The sequence below is a fragment of the Calonectris borealis genome, unplaced genomic scaffold, assembly GCF_964195595.1.
Source record: "Calonectris borealis unplaced genomic scaffold, bCalBor7.hap1.2 HAP1_SCAFFOLD_146, whole genome shotgun sequence".
NCBI lineage: Eukaryota > Metazoa > Chordata > Aves > Procellariiformes > Procellariidae > Calonectris > Calonectris borealis.
This window is the reverse complement of record NW_027441532.1, coordinates 136,674-154,748: the sequence shown is the minus strand read 5'-3', so window position 1 is coordinate 154,748 and position 18,075 is coordinate 136,674. Positions and strand designations below refer to the sequence as shown.

General features: G+C 56.4%; 1 protein-coding gene across 14 annotated transcripts in view; it reads left to right on the top strand.

The window, feature by feature from the left end:
• LOC142077080 (uncharacterized) overlaps window positions 1-16,369 on the top strand; it is a 31,018-nt gene extending 14,649 nt beyond the window's left edge. For 6 of the 14 annotated variants that reach the window (XM_075139244.1, XM_075139248.1, XM_075139247.1 and 3 more), the window contains 12 exons: window positions 1,242-1,309; window positions 7,062-7,200; window positions 11,819-11,972; window positions 12,218-12,474; window positions 12,870-12,955; window positions 13,384-13,499; window positions 13,586-13,703; window positions 14,096-14,219; window positions 14,675-14,803; window positions 15,107-15,252; window positions 15,539-15,664; window positions 16,216-16,369. In XM_075139244.1, coding sequence (XP_074995345.1) covers window positions 7,105-7,200; window positions 11,819-11,972; window positions 12,218-12,474; window positions 12,870-12,955; window positions 13,384-13,499; window positions 13,586-13,703; window positions 14,096-14,219; window positions 14,675-14,803; window positions 15,107-15,252; window positions 15,539-15,664; window positions 16,216-16,336 — 1,473 coding nt within the window. In that variant the 5' untranslated portion in view covers window positions 1,242-1,309; window positions 7,062-7,104 and the 3' untranslated portion in view covers window positions 16,337-16,369. Of the gene's footprint in view, window positions 1-1,241; window positions 1,310-6,612; window positions 6,768-7,061; window positions 7,201-10,545; window positions 10,596-11,318; window positions 11,697-11,818; window positions 11,973-12,217; window positions 12,475-12,869; window positions 12,956-13,383; window positions 13,500-13,585; window positions 13,704-14,095; window positions 14,220-14,674; window positions 14,804-15,106; window positions 15,253-15,538; window positions 15,665-16,215 lie in introns of those variants that run through there. The other 8 variants (XM_075139251.1, XM_075139255.1, XM_075139253.1 and 5 more) reach the window with 7 other exon arrangements.
• The last annotated feature ends 1,706 nt before the right edge of the window (window positions 16,370-18,075 follow it).

The window sequence follows — 18,075 nt, the reverse complement described above, 5'->3', positions numbered from 1 at the left end:
ACGAGTGGGAATGGGCCAGGGGATTTCCCCGTGGGCATTTTGGATGCAGTTACCCTGCATCCAAATTTTGCACAACAAAACGCAACCAAATGGACAAGGGTAATTGTGCCAGTTGGCCTCCATTCCAGGGAATGGTCCCGGGCACGTGTAATTTATGGTTGTAGAGAGAGTTTTTGTATAGTTCCGGGAAAGGAAATTGGAAAACGTGAGTGCATGCTTAGTGAGACCTGGGGAAGGTTACTTATCTTTGGTGTCTGATCATTAGTGAAGTTGGTGTCTCAGCAATACAGCGAGGATAACGCTTCCCTTTCTCTCACACTGTGGCTGTTGTGCGAGACGTTTGGGCCACAGACTGTCTCCCTCTCTCTAGATGACACTCTGTTAAATTGGGCCCCTGCATTGCTTCCAAGGCACTCCCCCAAAACCAGACATTTAGTCTTCATAACGATGAAGAGCAACCACCGTTCTGAGTGGAAAAGCCACTCCCTGAGTCGTGCAGTGCCAGTGTTCGTTGCTTTCTCTTCTTGTCATTTTCTGAGCTCCTGAAGTGCAGGAAGGCTGGAGGCGAGAAGCTGTCAGCATCAAGTACTCGGAGGAAGAACATTTATATCTCCATTTTACTTTCCTCAATTATAGACTGTATTGGCAGGGCAACAAGTAGGCAGGCAGGTTGCCTGGCCAGTGCCTGTGCGGTTCTGGCACAGAGGATCAAGCGCTTTGTGCTTCAGAGCTGTCAGGCTGGCACTTTTCACCACTCAATGCAGCTCTAGATTAAAGCTAAATGAAAATAGAAATTTTGCTTCAGAGCTTGACCGTGTCATTTTGTTCCATCCTTTTACTTGTTCAGTGGCTACGGAAGGGAGCCACTCCCTTGGTAGGAGCATCCACTGAGTTATGAACATGCGTGATATCAGAGCATCTTTGTGTATATTTACGCATGAGATCATTACAGCTGCTGTTTTAAAGATCTCTGTAGTACATGAAACCTTTGGCAGTAAAATTGTAAATCCACGCAATGGTGTGTTAAGCACACAAATCCAATTAAATCCTTTAAAGAGCCTTGAAAGCCTCTCCCAGAGAGTACAGAAATGGTTATTTGTGATTCTCTTGAGCTGCCTTTTATGGCAGCTTGCTTAGAGTGTCTGTGGCAAGTAGTCTTCTGGGGGCTTAACGCTGCAAATGGTAGGTTCTTTAAACAAGCAAATGGATAAACTTAAGACTTGGTTTTACTCTTTTAACAGCTCCTACCCAAATGGGAGGCCTGAGTAGGCCGCTTTTAGCAGGGGAACATGCCCTGACTGCGCAAGAGGTAAGGAACTCTCTTCTCTCCCTTACCGCGAGCCCTCAGTTTAAAGAGAGCTCTGAAGAGGAATGTTTGACCAGTGGGAAGTGAAATTTAAGATACACACCTCAGGTGGGACGGAAGTGTGAGGCCTGTGGCGGTCACGGACGCTTCTGTCCTGGGCTGTGAGCTGTGCAAATGCCAGCAGAAAGCTCTGGGAACGCTTTGTGCATAGGCCAAAGCGTTCCTGCTGCTACCCCAAGTGTCGCCAGCCCGAGCCCTCACATCTGGAGACCGATGTTTCACGCCAGCAGGCCAGGGGAAGGTAGAGTTGCCTCCCCTCCGACACGAGGCTGCCACGCTTTGGAGCAGGCATGCTCTGGGGGGGGGTCAGACCAGGTGTCTTTGCTGTCTTCTGGCCTTCATGTGGTTCTCATGCTCCTGGACAGCCCCATGTCTGCTGACAGTCTTTCATAAATGGGGATTTGGAGAAGTGGAAGTTGTTTCTCCCTCCTGGTGGGAGCACGCACCGGGGCTTTGTTGCCAGAGAAGCAAGTGGGGAGCGCTCCTGGTTGGATGCAGCTCCCTTGGCAGATGCTTGTGCTCGTCTCTCGGCCCCGAGGTCTGATTTGTGCCTTCCCCCCACCCCAGCTGTGCTGCCGGCTCTTGTGAAATGGGGGTACCGAGGGCAGATGGTTTTACCACAGCCAGGAAGTTCCAGTCAACCCGTCAGGGAGGTTTTCTTCCTGGTTCTTGCAGTTACAGATTTTCAAACAACCCAGCAAAGAAGTTTTCCAAGGAAACGTGACCAAGGGAAGTGCAGGGTTGAGCTCTGATTGCTCTCTGTGTGGATTGTGTCTGTCCCTGTCCTCAGCCAGGCACGCAGGATCTTTCAGATGAGGAACAGGACTATTCCAGGCTGAAGCGAGCAATCAGGATCCCAGCTGTGTTTTGTTTAAGGCCATCAGGTGGAAGTGTGCGGTTGGAGCCTTCTTGGTCGCTTACCCTTTGATTTCAGTGCTGTCCTCAAGTCCGAATCTTGCAGTGTTTTTGCTGAGGACTAAAAATGAAAGGGATAAAGCAGATCGTCCTCACGCACCTACGCACCTTCCCCCCAGCTCAAGGTGAACAGACAAAATCTCTGGGCTACGTTGTTTTATTAAACGTGTATCAGATATGCAGCATCAGGGGAGTTGTGTACAGCAAATGGCTGCAGGTGCCTGGGGCTTGACCAGCGTCACCTGGAAGGGAAAAAGGAAAAAAGGTGACCGTGGGGACTTGTGACCACGTATATTTATTTGTAATTTCTCATTGTACATTGCTGTATGCGTGCTTTGGAACATTTAGCGCTCAATACTTCCTCCTGTCCTCCCCCTCTTCCTCCTCCTGATCGTCTTCCTGCACCTCCTATTCCTACTCCTCTTCATTGTCATCCTGTTACCCTCCTTCTCCTCCTTCTGTCTGTCCTCCTGTTTGTCGTTGCTGTAGTTGTCCTCATCCTCCTCCTCTTCCTCCCCCTTCCTCCCACTCGTCCCCAACTTCATCCTAATCCTCCTTCTCCTGTTAGTCATCCTTGTTCTCCTGTCATCCTCTTGCTCATCCTCTTCCTGTTTCTCCTCCTTCTTCTCCTCTTCCCCCCCGCCTCCTCCACCACCTCCTCTTTGTTCTGTTCCTCTTCATCCTGTATGTCATCCTCCTTTCCTTCTCTTCGTCTTCCTCCTCCTCATATTCCCTTTCCTCTTCATTCTCCTTCTCCTTTTCCTTCCTCCTTCTCCTCCTCCTGCCCCTCTACCTCCTCCTCCTCATCATCCTCTTCCTCCTCTTTTTTTCTCTTCTTTCTCATGTTTGTCCTCCTCGTGTCCTGTATCTTGTTCCTCTATCTTCTGTTCCTCCTCCTGCTCATCCTTCTTCTCTTCCTATTCTTCCTCCTGCTCCTAGTCCTGCGCCACGTGTTCCTCTTCTGACTGTTCCTCGTGTTCCTCCTCCATCTCTTCTTTCTCCTCCTCTGGCTCCTCCTCATGTTCTTCCTCTTCCTTCTTTTTTTCTCTTCTTCCTCCTTGTTCTCATTCTCTTTCTATGTTCCGTGTCCTCTTCACCCCCTTCCTCCTCCTCCACCTGCCATCCACCAGTTCATCCCGTTTGTCGTCCTTCTTTTTCTCCTCCTCCTGTTTGTCCTCCTGTTAATTCTCTGTGACGGGGTCATCACAACCTGGTTGGTTGGGTGCCTGGGACTCAGTGATAGGTAAAGGGATTCCCCAGGTAGAAATGGGTTTCCATATGTCCTTTTCTCATGTCAACGTGAGAAAAACAACAGACTGACAGTGGGGGTTTTAAAGGGTTTGTGGGTTGGAGAGAGCAGGAAAATGGGCTCATTCCACTGGGCATCGGGTGGGTACCTGCCCGATATTAAAGCGTCTTTATGTAAGTGCTGCTAGTTTTGGGTCTGTAGGGCAGGTGGAAGACCCAGGCAACTCCGTGAGGTTCACACCATTCCCGTGCAATTTTATGTGTTGTATCAAGGCGGAAAACTTCTGCCCTGCAAGAGAGGAAGGTGCCATTTGTCATTTCCTCCACAAATTAGCCCTTGGAGGAGAAGAGGGGAAAAGTGCTGCTGGACTTTATAGACGGTGCTCTGTGTGCTGCTGCACTTCCCTGTTCTGTGGCAGGGTCATCAGAACCGGGTTGGCCGGGTGCCTGGGACCTTCAAGGCCTGTAAGGAGGGAAGAAGTCAGCCAGGCACCCGGGAAACTTGAGGACGATAGGGAGAGGGAGAAGTCGTCTGCCTGGTGCACAGGACCTTCAGGGCCTGATGAGGAGGGCAAAGGGGACTGCTAGGTGACCAGCTCGGTCACAGGGCATGGCTCTTTGCCTCATAAAATGGGGTTCGTTATGCTAACCATATTACCAGGGGTCAGGAGCAGGGGGGACCGGTCACAAGTGCAATTGTTAGTTGCCTTTCTGAAGTACTGGGGTGGCAGCAATGCAGGGCTCAAATACCAGGTTAGGCTCGAGGCCACTCTTGTTCTCCTGGTTCTCCCAGGCAAAAGACAGGTGGAGACGTAGCCCTGCCTGCAGCTTTTCTGAAGGGAGTGCAGCAGCTCTTGCCAGTTGCCAAGGCACGGGGTGGCTCCAGCCCCTACAGCCTCGGAGTCAGTATCAACTGTGCTGGCTCCAGCTTCAAAGGCTCAGGTGTTGGCCAGGGACTCAGGTCATTGGGCGAAACATTCATTTCCTCAGTTAACTCTGCTTTTCCGTCTGCAGAAATGGCTGTAGATTCACCGAACCAAACACCGTTTTTCAAGTGGGCACTTCTGTCTGTAAACCGTACTCCTAAAGTATTACTGGGGTCGAAAGGGGGAGAGCATCTTGCATAGGAGAGGATGGCGCATCGCTCTCATATTCTTGAGGCAGTCCTACTCGAGTTATGCTTTCAGTGGGAGCCCTTCCTGAACGATCATTTCCTGGGGGTACAGCGCGATGATGGAGGTAAAGTGTCCCGCGCCGAATGGTAGGCTTCTGGGGCACCCCTGGGGCAATTCTCGGCCTTCGAGGACAACTTTCAGGATGGGGAGAGGATGTCACGAAAAAAATGACACTGCCGTACGAGCTACAGATACTTCAGCCAGCAGTGACATAAACACATGCACAAGCCAGGTTCCCGCGCCGGCCGTACGAGCTACACAGCCACCAGTGACATCAGAGCAGCACCTAGGCCAAGTTCCCGCACCTCCTAGATCAGCTAGTCAGCCAGCCACGACATCACAAGCCCCTGCACAAGCCAGATCCCCACACCTGCCCTATCAGGAACTGTGCCACAAGTGACATAATCGCATCCACAAGCCGGGTTCCGCGCCTGCCCTATCAAGTACTAAGCCAGCAGTGACATCAGCACCTGCACAAGCCAGGTTCCTGCGCTTGCCATATGAGATCCATAGTCACCAGTGACATCAAAACAGCAGCATCAGCCTGGTTCCCATGCCTGCCATAACAGCTCGTCAGCCACCCGTGACATCACAAGCACCAGCACGAGCCAGGTCCCCGCACCTGTGCCACTAGCTGATATGGCAAGCGTGGGAACCCGGCTTGTGCAGGTGTTGATGTCACTTGTGGCCCAGTTCCTGATGGGGAGGCATGGGAACTTTGCTTCTGCAGGTGCTTGTGATGTCACGGGTGGCTGACTAGCTGATAGGGTAGGTGTGGGAACCTGTCTTGTTGAAGTGCTTGAGAGGTCACTGGTGTTTGAGTAGCTGATTGGGCAGGTGGGGATTGGGGATAAAAGGGTAAGGGGGACCCTCCCGTTGAGGAACCTCGTGACTCAAGGGGAGGGTCTCCCTTGCCCTTTTCATAGAATCATAGAATCATTAAGGTTGGAAAAGACCTCTAAGATCATCGAGTCCAACCATCAACCCAACACCACCATACCCACTACACCATGTCCCTAAGCGCCTCATCTACACGTCTTTTAAATACTTCCAGGGATGGTGACTCCACCACTTCCCTGGGCAGCCTGTTCCAAGGCCTGACCACTCTTTCAGTAAAGAAATTTCTCCTAATGTCCAGCCTAACCTCCCTTGGCACAACTTGAGGCCGTTTCCTCTCGTCCTATCACTAGTTACTTGGGAGAAGAGACCAACACCCACCTCACTACAACCTCCTTTCAAGTAGTTGTAGAGCACGATGAGGTCTCCCCTCAGCCTCCTCTTCTCCAGACTAAACAACCCCAGTTCCCTCAGCCGCTCCTCATAAGACTTGTGCTCCAGGCCCTTCACCAGCTTCGTTGCCCTTCTCTGGACACGCTCCAGCACCTCCTTGTCCTTCTTGTAGTGAGGGGCCCAAAACTGAACACAGGATTCGAGGTGCGGCCTCACCAGTGCCGAGTACAGGGGCACGATCACCTCCCTGCTCCTGCTGGCCACACTATTTCTGATACAGGCCAGGATGCCGTTGGCCGCCTTGGCCACCTGGGCACACTGCTGGCTCATGTTCAGCTGTCGACCAGCACCCCCAGGTCCTTTTCCTCCGGGCAGCTGTCCAGCCACTCTTCCCCAAGCCTGTAGCGTTGCCTGGGGTTGTTGTGGCCGAAGTGCAGGACCCAGCACTCGGCCTTGTTGAACCTCATACAGTTGGCCTCAGCCCATGGATCCAGCCTGTCCAGGTCCCTCTGCAGAGCCTTCCTACCCTCGAGCAGATCAACACTCCCGCCCAGCTTGGTGTCGTCTGCCAACTTACTGAGGGAGCACTCGATCCCCTCGTCCAGATCGTTGATAAAGATATTGAACGGGACCGGCCCCAGCACTGAGCCCTGGGGAACACCGCTCGTGACCGGCCGCCAACTGGATTTAACTCCGTTGACCACAACTCTCTGGGCTCGGCCGTCCAGCCAGTTTTTTACCCAGCGAAGAGTGCACCTGTCTAGGCCGTGAGCCGCCAGCTTCTCTAGGAGAATGCTGTGGGAGACAGTGTCAAAGGCCTTACTGAAGTCCAGGTAGACCACATCCACTGCCTTTCCCTCATCCACCAGGCGGGTCACCTGGTCATTTTATCCTCAGTCTCTGTACAAATCATTCCAACACAACTCTGACACGATTTTCTCTGTGTATACTTAATCCATGTAATGAGTAATAGAGTGAACCTTGCCATCGAACTCTGTTAAGTCACGTTTCTATAAATTTCTATTAAAATCACCTTTTGCCGATCTCTTTGTCAGTGATCTTCCAAGCGGCCTTCAAACTACTCATTCATGACAGGAGGCACCGCCTGGTCGTCACTTGTCTTGCAGGAACAGGATTGAACAGCAGAAGGGAGGCAGGACGAGAGGACCCATGAGGTCAAAAAGCACATCAGACAGCTGGGACAGTCACGATGAGAGCAGAGGGAGAAGGAGGTGCAGGGGACCCGGCTGGGACAATGCTTCCGAGGTGACATCTGCCACACAAACACAGAGACAGACAGGGGCGTTGGGAGGTGGTGGCGTGGGTGAGAAAGGTGCCTGGGGGAGAGGGGAGCACGGGGAGATGGTGGAAAAGCCGGGGTGTTGGCAGTGAGGACACTCCTGCTGTGCAGGTGCTTGTGATGTCACTTGTGGCTGAGTGGGTGTTAGGGCAGGAGCAGGCCCCTGCTTTGTGCTGCTGCTTGTGATATTCCCAGGTAGTTGATAGGGCAGGAGAAAGACCCTGGCTTCTGCAGCTGCTTATGTTGTCGCTGATGGCTGAGTAGCTGATAGGCCAGGAGCATGTGCACTTGGTTGTGATGTCACCGGTGGCTTTGTAGCAGTTACAGCAGGAGCATGCAGCTGGCTCGTGCAGGTGCTTCTGATGTCATAGGTGGCTGAGTAGGCGGTAGGTTAGGAACAGGCCCCTGGCTTGTGCTGGTGCTGGTGTTGTCATAGGTGGTTGCGGAGGTGTGAGGCCAGGGGCCAGCCCCTGGCTTGTGCAGATTCTTGCGATGTCATAGGTGGATGAGTAGGTGATAGGGTAGGAGGAGGCACGTGGCTTGTTCATGTGCTTGTGAGGTCATATGTGCCTGAGTAGGTGATAGGGCAGGAGCCGGAACATTCTACGTGCAGCTGCTTATGGTGTCGCAAGTGCCTGAGTAGTTGATATGGCAGGAGCAAGCTCCTGGCCTGCGCAGGTACTTGTGGTGTCACAGGTGGCTGAGCAGTGATGGGGCAGGAGCAGGACCTGGCTTGTACAGCTGCTTCTGATGTCACTGGTGTGTAAGGAGCTGTTTGGGTATGAATGAACACCTGGCTTGTGCAGGCGCTTGTGATGTTAGCGGTGGCGCTGCAGCTCTTGGGGCAGGAGCATGCAGCTGGCTTCTCCAGCTTCTTGTGATGTCACATGTGCCTGAGGAGGTGAGAGGGCAGAAGCAGGCACCTGGCTTCTTGTTTCAGGAATTACGCAGCCGCCACCACGGTCTCATGGTAGGAATTATGCGGGTGCCACCTCAACAGGGCTCGGCCCTAGGTTCCTGCTCGCAGAAGACAAGTCGCCAATCCGCTGAGTAAATAAGTGGTTTATTTATCTGACATGCAGAGCAGCTCGAGCTGGGTGCCTCCAAGGAGGGACCCCTACTGCAGATCGCAGACCCCAATTATAGCCTTACAGAGAGATTTCCCGGAACGTACCACCCCTCACCCCATCCCCAAGTCCAATCACTTAATTCTGGTCGGTGGTCTCTTGATTTCATACTGGTGTTCCTGGTCGCTGGGCTGGCCTTCTTCTGAAGTTACCTCATTCTCTTGGAATTGTTTCCTTGGTCCTTTTCTTCTTCATTCTGCTTGCATCTGCCAGTTTCAGCTCGTTCTGTGGTTGCAACGTTCCTCCCCCAGTCAGCTCTCAGGATCCTCCTACTCCAGGCTGCCTTTAACCTCTCTGCCTCGCTCCTCTCCCCTCGGTGCCTGCAGGCAGTGCCCTCAGCCCTGCTGCGCTTTGCAGAGGAGCTGCTCCTGGGCAGAGCTGTCTCTCTGCAGCGCTGCCCACTTGCCGGGAGCTCCCTCCGTCCCGGGAGCCCAGCCCGGCTCAGCAGCAGAGGACCAGCCCAAGGCGTCACTTTTTCTTCCCCCTCTGGGCTCCCTTCAGGTGTCCCTGGGGCTCCAGGGGAACCTGCTGTGAAACAGGCCGAAGGCGTCACGGATGTTCCCTTCCTCGTCCAGGGAGAGAGATTTCTTTCCGGCAGTGTCGTTTCTCATCTCAGGGAAAGAACTGGGCATGAGAATTGCCTTTCCTTGTCCCGTCACTAGGCAGGACACCCAGACAGTGCCAGGGAGGGATCTCCTTTACCCCTGCGGAGGGAAGGGATTCAGCTGAGTCAATGAAGGCGCCTCCTCCTGTGTTTTCAGTCCTGGGGCCAGAAAGGGACTCGGCTCCCTCCCATGCACACCACAAACCCACAAATCCATCAAAGGAGGTGGGATTCCTCTCGCCTCAGTTCAGGTGTGCACAAAATGGCCACCTGCATGTGAGGTCCTTGTCCCAGCTCTGATGCTAATTAATGGAGATGGAGGGCAGCAGTGAGCTGCTCGGACACAAACACCTGGTGACATGTGAGGTACTAGAGATGGTCCAAGATACGTGCAGGTAGCTGCAAGCTCTGCTGGAGCAACTCTGAGAGACCAGGCAACATCTGGGGGCATCTTCTTGGAGGTTGTTGGGAAATTCCTCTGGCCAATTGAAATGGCAGCAGATGCCGAAATTTAGGGCAACTGAACCTTTTGCTATTCATCATGTTCAGGGCTTCATCACACATGACAGTAACTTGGAAAGACAAACGCCATGGCCTCGAACATACACCCCCCCACCACACCTTGCTCGTTCTTTCCCCAGCTTTTATTGCTGAGCACGACGTCATATGGTGTGGGATATCCCTTTGGTTTGTTGGGGTCAGCTGTCCCGGCCGTGTCCCCTCCCAGCTTCTTGCCCATCCCCAGCCAAGTTGCTGGTGGGTCAGCGTGAGAAACAGAAGCGGCCTTGATGCTGTGCAAGCCCTGTTCAGCGATAGCTAAAACATTGGTGTGTTATCAGGGCTGTTTTGGTCACAAATCCAACGCACAGCACCATCTGGGCTCCTAGGGAGAAAATTAACTCCATCCCAGCCAAAACCAGTGCGGTAAAGCTCATCCTACTCCTGCCACACAAGCGACACACAGCAGAGAGGAGTGTTCGGGCACGCTGGAGGGGCTGTTGCATCCCACAGGCCTTCGATCCCATCTCTTGCAACTGCCCAACCGCAGCCAACCCCCAAACCCCACCTGCCCAGACGGGCTCCCAATAGCAGAGACATGTTGGTGCAGGGGGCAGACAGGGTTTTTGGAACAGCAGTGGGGAGAAAGGGGATGACCATTTCCCAGGACAAGAGGGGAAATCTATCTCCTCTCTCCCCGTTTGTGCTGTCTCCCTGCTGGTGTCATAATGCACCTTCAAATGATGCGGGCTGATGTCACAGGGGGATGACCCACATCACCGGGAGGTCTCCCCAGCGCCGCGGCGGTGCCGGCACTTGCCGGCGAGGCCTGGGCGCTGCTGGGCACTGCTCAGGGGCTCCCCACTGCTGCCCTTCGGAGCTGCTCCAGAGCCAGGAGCGGGGTCGGGAGGCAGCGGGGCTGCGCTGGGGGACCCTCCCTGACAGGCAGCACCCTTGCTGACAGGCAGAGCAGGGGCACGTTGGAAAGGAATTTTGGGCGAGGAGCTGCAAAGAGCATCCCTTTCCCTGAGCTGAGGGCAAGCGGCAAGCGCGATGGAGGGCTGCTGCACCGTGGCCGTCGACTTGGAGCTGAGCAGCTTGTTCCCCACACTCCTGCAGCTCTCCACCAAGGGTATGGGTTTTGGGAGCTCCTTCCCGAGGGGTCGCACCAGGGCTGTCAGCTGTCAAAAGCTGCAGCTGCTGGGGTGTGGGGGTGGCTGGACAGGGCTGGGGGCGGCCGCGAGAGCCCTGCTTGAGGATCCCACCGGGCTCGGGACAATGTGGCAACCAGGACTCCCGGGTCATGGTGCTGGGGCTGCCCTGAGCCCCAAGGCCCCCGTGGGAATGGCTCGGTCCCCTCGCAAGGGGACCGTGCGGGGCCATGGGGTTCTGGCTCTGGGATGAAAAGGGATCCTGTGTCCCACAAGCTGGGGTGTCCTTCAGGTCCCACAGGGCTCTCACAAGCCGGCTGGAAATGCCTCTGCTGTAAATCAACCCTTTACCTTGAACTAGTCTCCTTTGGGAGAACCTCTGTTCCTTCCCAGGGGATCCTCTTGTGCCACCAGGCTGGCAGATCATGTCCTGGGCGCTGGGGTGCCATTGCTTTCTGGGGGTTAGATGGCCACAGCCCTGGTCCTGAGCCCTTCCCACCTCCCCATTTCTGCTCCAGCCCTGCCCCTGGAGCAGAGTAAGGCTGGCAGTCTGAAACTGGGGCACAGCCCAGCTCCGCAGCCGTGGCGGTGTTTGTCTGGGCTGTTTGTGGACACCTGCATCTGTCACCCCCTGGGCGAGGAGCTTGCCGAGAGGCTGTGAGCTGGCTGGCCCGGAGCCTGAGACCTCTTTCCCTTGTTTCCAGATGTTGTGTCTATCTGGGATGCTGTGTCTGCGTACATCCTGGGACAGCTGAAGCTGGACAAGGTGGGCTGGCGTCTTGGTCCTCCTTTGCCCTGGAGAGCCTGGACCCCGGGGAGTGATCCCTCCCTGAGCATCACAGCAGCACGCCGAGACAACCCCGTGTGCCCAGAGCTGCTTCTTGGTCAACCAGGAGGGAAACCAAGTCCAGATCTAGTCTGAGAAAGCATTTGGCACACGACAGGGCTTCACCCTTTGCTGTGGTCAGAGTGGAGAGACCAAGCAGAGAGACTGGGGATTATGCTGGGTCCGTGCCAAGAACGATTCCATAGGTATTCCCTGTGCTGGAAACGCCTGGGGTCTTCTCCAGCCAAGGGAGAAGGTTAGCAAATATGTTGAGGAGGGGAAGAAAACAAATGGAGAACGTGGGCCTTTTCCAAAGCTTTCCCTTTTCCCATCTCTAAAGTACTCACTCATGAGCCTTTTTGTCTTTTTCCTGGGCAGGGTGTCCTGGTCACAGGACTCGGGACCTTCGCTATGGTCCAAGAGCAATTCCACGGCGAAGGAGAGGTGTATGTGGTCCGAAGACCCGTCTTCCGGCTGGACGTGGATGCGTTACGTCTGCAGGAGCTCGCGTTCCCCACAGTGGTTATCCCTGGTGAGAAGGCAGCGGCCACCCTCCACTTTCCCCCTGGGGGTGGGGTGCGCGCTCTCTGCTCTTTGGAAAGGGCTGAGAGAAATAGAGAATTGCCTCCAAAGGTCGGGGGACGGCTTGAGCTCCCCCAAAACAAACCACTCCCCAAGGGCTGTTTCTATAAACGACCTTTTCTATGGCATTTTGTTATGAACCTTACAGAGAAATTTGGCCTGCTGTGGCAGTGACAATGTTCCTCCTCCTTACAGGCGATGTCAAGATCAAGCCACTGAACTACAAGTGGCTATCGCAAGCCACCTCCTTCCCGCGGCACGTGGTGAAGAACTGTGTGCAAGAGACCGTACTCTTGTACTCTTTCCAGCTGAGGAACAGGCAGCGCCTCGCCTTCGCCTTCAAGGGCATTGGCGTTCTGTCCTGCAAAGACGACGTCCTGTGCATGCGGTTTTATTACGACTGCGTCACAGGGCTGGCGAGCAAGGCCAGCCGGATTGCACTGCTTCGCACTGTAAGTCGCTCCGGTTTTGAGGGCTGCTCCAGTGTCTTTGGGAAGCCTATTGAAGGGTGAGCAACCCAGTCGCCGTTGGCCAGCCTGGACGTGGCAGGCCAGTCAAACGCCTTTCCCCATGCTCACCCCCGCTGACTTCTCCATTAGCAAAGAAAGTTTCTGCTGAGTTTCTGGATCCTTGCCCTACAGAAAGCCCAGCAGTGTTACTGCGCAGTCTCAGTGTTTGCTGTGCAGCTTCTCCAGAGCAGAGCAAGGGCTAATGTTCACGGAGGAGGATTTGGAATAGGGGTTTGGAGAAGTGGCTTTCTTTTGGAGCAGGAGACAGGTCTGCTTCCTTTGGGAGCCAAGAGAAAACTGCCCTGGAAACCTTCTGACAGCTCTGTGTCACTTTGCAGAGGCTGTGGATGCCAGGTGCAGCTGTCTCCAGTGGAGCCACCACCGCTCGGGAGACACAGGCTGCTCCTGCCCACGCGTTCCCAAGGTGAGTGCGTTTCCTCTGCAGCCCTCGAGCGACCGAGCGGGTGGCTTCCCAGCTTCTGCTCAGCAGCGTGCGTTGTCGGGGCTCGACACTCAGCAGGGAGTCAGGGATCAATCCTGAACTGACTGGTTTCTGGTTAACTAATGCTGAGCTGGGGCTACGCGTGTATTCTCCTGGAGTGACCGGGCATCGTGATCGTGTCTCTCACGCCCAGCCTACTGTCATTCCCATCAGAGAGAACCAACTGCACGCAGAGAGGATTTTAAGCGACGTTTTCTGGTGTTGGGGGGAGCTTGCCAATCAAAGCTGTGCATGGCCACAAAGGAAAGGGATGCCATGCCTTGCACGACAGTCAGGAGGATTAGTGCTGGGAAGCTGCAGAGGGTAGGGGGTCACCCTTCTTCAAGCCTGTGTCATCATTTGCTTTCCAGGTTTCAGTTCCTGGTGATCCGCGGAGCAGTGGCCAAGGGTTTCTCCACCTGGCACGAGAAGGCTGCAGAAAAGCACAAGATCAGAAGAGGCACGGGAGCGGGTCCCTGCTGTCCAGGTGGGGCCCTGCCCCACGCTGGGCGACCACAGCCCGGTTAAAACGCACTCCATGGGGCTGCTCTGAAGAGCTTCCTCCTTTCCCAGGTGCAGAGGGGCATCCTGACAAGCTGCTGCAGAGGCGGGTGAAGCTTTCCCTCCCCGTGCTGCCAAGCCAGGGGCCAGGCACAAGGCAGCAAGACATGGGGAAGGAGACTTCTGCCAGGTGAGACCCTTGTGGGAAGGGGTGAAAGGGATCCTTGCACCCATGTAGGAGGGACATCCCCTTTGGACACTCTGGCTGTAGGGACTCGGGAAGGTCCCCGACACCTGCGCCACGGTTTTTATGAGCTTGTTTGCCCCATCGCAGGCCCCTTAGTGGGGAAGGCGGCGGATGTTGAGCGCACCCCACATCACTTTGCTTGCCCTTACTTCAGACCTGAGGTGCGGTCCTCTCCCATCCATCGGATGGGGTTCAGGAGAGGCTCCCCCTTGCCATGGGAAACGGCCCCACCTCCCCCGCTTCTTCTGCCAGCCTGGGGAGCTTTGATACCAGACGAAAATGGGACACGAAACTGCCCCGTGCTCATGCCGACTCCTCCTGGTGTCTCTCCGCAGTGTGCTCCCCCCATGTCCGGGCAGCTCCCCCAGGACGAAGGAGGCAGGCAGGCAGGAGCCAGCTCCTACAGCCAGGCCCACCGCTGCACTCCCGTCCTCTGAAGGCTGCAGGAGAGCGTTGCAGGTACGTGCTCTGCCTTGCCGTAACTACCGTGCTGTTTGAGACTCGGCAAAAGCCTCTTTGTGCAGAGAGCCATCCTGAAAGGATCCCTTGGCACGCGTTCATTGTGACCTGTCTGTCACCTCCTTCGGATCTTCTTCACGAAAAGGAGGGTGCTGCACACCCTGCCTGCCTGTTCTTGCCCCCTGGGTTGTCATGAAACACGTTATGCTGGCCAGGGGCTATGGAAAATGGACAAGTCCTTTCTAGGTCGTTGACAGTGGAGGTCTTTGGTCACTCAGCTCTGTTTGCCATGAGTTGAGGAGCCTGGCATGACTCCACGGCCCCTGATCTGTTAGGGGCAAAGCGCTGCCGACTGACGGCTGAGGCAAGGGGCACCAACGCGGGTCAGACCCGAAGGAAGCCCCTCCAGGAGCTGAGACTAATGCTGCCTGCTGCTGCGTTTCCGTCCCCTCCAGGAGGTCTGGCAGCTGTCTGCAGAGTGGGAGCAAGTGAAGACCGGGTGGCAAGAGCGGCGACAGCAAGCCCAGGCAGAATGGGCGGCGTGGGAAGCCTGGTCTGCAGGGGAGGACCGACAGCCGCCCCAGGTACGACACCGCTGAGAGCAGCAGCGACCCTCTCTGTGGGGGCACCCAGGGCGGCAGGTCTCCAGGGGGTGGGAGCAGGACGGGCACCCAGCTGCAGGGCAGGGGTTTGCCTGCTCATCCCCAGGAGGGAGAGGTTGGCAGCAGGATCCGAGGGGCAAAAGCAGCCGTCAGCCGAGACGACGGGCACGCGGCGCCGAGTCTCCCGGCTCCCGGGTCCTGCTGCGGGCTCCTTTCAAGAGGTCGTCTGGGAAAGGGCACCTCTGTTTGCCGTCTGGTTTGCTGAGAGCGTCTCCTCCTTGGCAGGCACTCGGCACTGGAGGCGCTTGGACTCCCCACCCTCCAGCCCAGCCCAGGGGAAAGGAGGTCAACGAGAGGTGGAGGAAGGCTGAAAACCCTCTCCCAGCAGAGGAGATGGCAGCAGCAGCCCAGCTGAAGAGACTCCAGCCTGAGTAAGTGTGCGCCAGCTCTGGCCACAGCCTGGGGCAGTCGAGCAGCCGTGACCCCGCAGAGATGTCCAGGACCCCCGTCCCTGCGTCCTGGGGCTGCATAGGACACCCTCTGATGTCTCCTAACACGGGCGTGACCTGGGTTACCCCCACAGCCAAGGCCCAGAGCTCACCACAGGGTGAAAGGGTGGGTACACGCGGGACCGGGTGGCTGCAGAGGCTGGATGAGGGGAGAGGCAGAAGGGGTCTCCGGCAGAGGCTGAGGGATGATGTCTCCCTGTTGTTGCAGCCACCTTTCCCCACGAGCGGTCCAGGTCCTCAGAAGGCTGGAGCCGCATCAGGCACGGAGGAACATATTCAAGCACGTCGCTGAGAACAACAGGCGGCATCAAGAGCAGCAGAGGCAGCTCCCCTGGTAACTGTCTCCAAAAAGGGATGGTGCTTCCCTCGGCTGCAAGGCCCATCCCTCTACGGAGGGCAGCCCTGGGGGAAAGGGGGCATTTCTCTGACACCCCTCGCGAGACAGAAGCAGGTTCTGGAGGCTGGCTTTGGGCTGGACCTCCCTGACACGCAAGGGGACTGCCTGGGCACCCAGAACTGGCTTTCCCTGCGGGACGTGAAAGTCCTGGCTGAAGGCAGAGGGATTCTTCTGATGGCTGGCTCTCCCCTTTGCAAGCCAGAGAGCATGTCCTTCCCTTGCAGAGTCCTGGGCCAAGACACCTTGCCCCGAGGGGGGACATCTCCTAAGACACTCAAGGTCTTGGCCCAACCTGACTCAGCCCCAGGCTGATCAGCTGCACCTGGGACCTTCTCCTGGCCTCACCTTGGGCTCCTCTGCCACCTCACAGGCACCTTGAGGCTTCATCGCAAGCAGGTCCCATCACAGGGGGCCTGAGCTACGCCTGCAGGATGTCTCTGCCTTCTCCCTGTCCATACGCTCATAGACTTTTCTTTCTTCCTCCCTAGCACTAGATGCCAGTACCACAGCAGAGGGGAAGGTGCCGGAGCGGCGGCTGTGGCAGCGGCTGTTAGCAAAGGGGCTGGGAGGCTTCTCAGCTGCCGAGATCCACCTATAAATACAAAATAAAGAGCTCTGGGGCTGTTCCCAGCCGGACTGACAGGCCTGTGCCTGGTGATGGATTGGTCTAAAGGCATTATACACACCCCATGTGTGATCCCGGAACTGCTCGCAGGGGCAGGAGGGAATAAAGTCCACACATAGCCCACAGCTCGAACACGTGCAGCCCCACTCCTGCACATCCCAACACACAGGCAGCACGACAGAGGAGCACGGCTGGAGCCTCCCCGAAGTGCCAGCACGCTCCCGCACGCGGCGTGGAGAACCACCAGCAGGGCCAGAAGTCTGTGTGTGATGGCAGGGCTGGGACCACACTGGGACCTCGGAGGTGTGGTGGGTAGATGGCACAGCGGGAGGGCTGCGGTGGAGGGACACGGGCTCTTCAGGAAGGACCGTCTGGGGAGGCGAGGAGGTGGACTTGCCTCCTGCTCGGGGTGGGACAGGAGCCAGCTTACGGGTCAGGATCAGCAGGCAGACCAATGTGGGTGCCGTGTTAGCAGGTACCTGCTAGGGACCTCCTGTTCAGGAGGGAGCTGTAGATGAGGCCTTCTTCAAACAAGTGAAAGAAGCCTCACATTCACAGGCCCTGGTCCTCATGGGGGAGCTGAACCACCCTGGCACCTGCTGGAAGGACAATCGAGCAGGGCTCAAGCAATCTAGGAGATTTTGAGAGTGCATTTCGTGGCACGGGTGATGGAGGAACCAAGAAGGAGAGGTGCTCTGCTGGACCTGGCACTGGTGAACAAGGAAGAACTGGTTGGGGATTTGAAAGTCAGCGGCAGCCTTGGCTGCGGTGGCCCTGAGATGGTGGAGTTCAGGATGCGGAAGGGAGGGAGCAGGGCAAGGAGCAGGACCACAGCCCTGGCTTTCAGGACAGCAGATTTCAACCTTGTCAGAGATCCTTCCTTGTCTGGAAGAATCCGAGGGGATATGGCCTTGGAGAGAAAAGGGGTCCTGGAGAGCTACTTGATAGTCACGGACCACCTCCTCCAAGCTCAAGAAAGGACCCTTCCGACAAGTGGGAAATGAAGCAAAGGCAGCAGGAGGCCGGCATGGATGAGTGAGGAGCTCCTCACTGAGCTCAGGCACGGACAGGAAGGTACAGGAGGTGGGGACAGAGGCAGGTGACCCAGGAGAAGCCGAGAGGTGCTGTCTGATGGTGAGGGGTAGGACTAGGAAAGCCAAGGCCGACCTGGAGTTGATCTGGGGAGGGACAGCGGGAAGATTTGTACATGACCGACCCCAGACGAAGAGGAAGGAAGACCTGGGCTGCGGCGTGCTGGGAGCTGTGGTCCCTCACCCTGCAGCATCCTGGGAGCCGAGGTGCCTCCCCTGCCTGCAGGCTCCAGTTTTCCTTCCTCCACTCCCTGCCCAGCCCCCCCCCCGTTCTCCTCCTCCCTCTGTCCTGCTCCCGTCCCTCTGTCCGGCTCCTGTCCCTCTCCGGCCACGCCACCGCCCTGCCCCACCCCCCCCTGCCGCTCTGCCCCTCTCCCCTCCTCCTCCCGGCTCCACCGGGGCTCCGGACCGGGGCCAGGGCAGCCCCCCGGAGGCGACCATGGGGCCTGGGGGGGCGGAGCTTCTGCCTCAGTGGAGCTGAGCGCTCACAAACTCATCACCAAGAGAGATTTGGGGCTTCTCTGAACTCCAAGCCTTTGTCGGGGCCTGACTGCAGCGAGACACCTCCGCAGAAGCCCCGGAGCTGTGTCAGCCGCCGTTCTTAGTCTTGCTAATGCAAGCTATCCACCTCC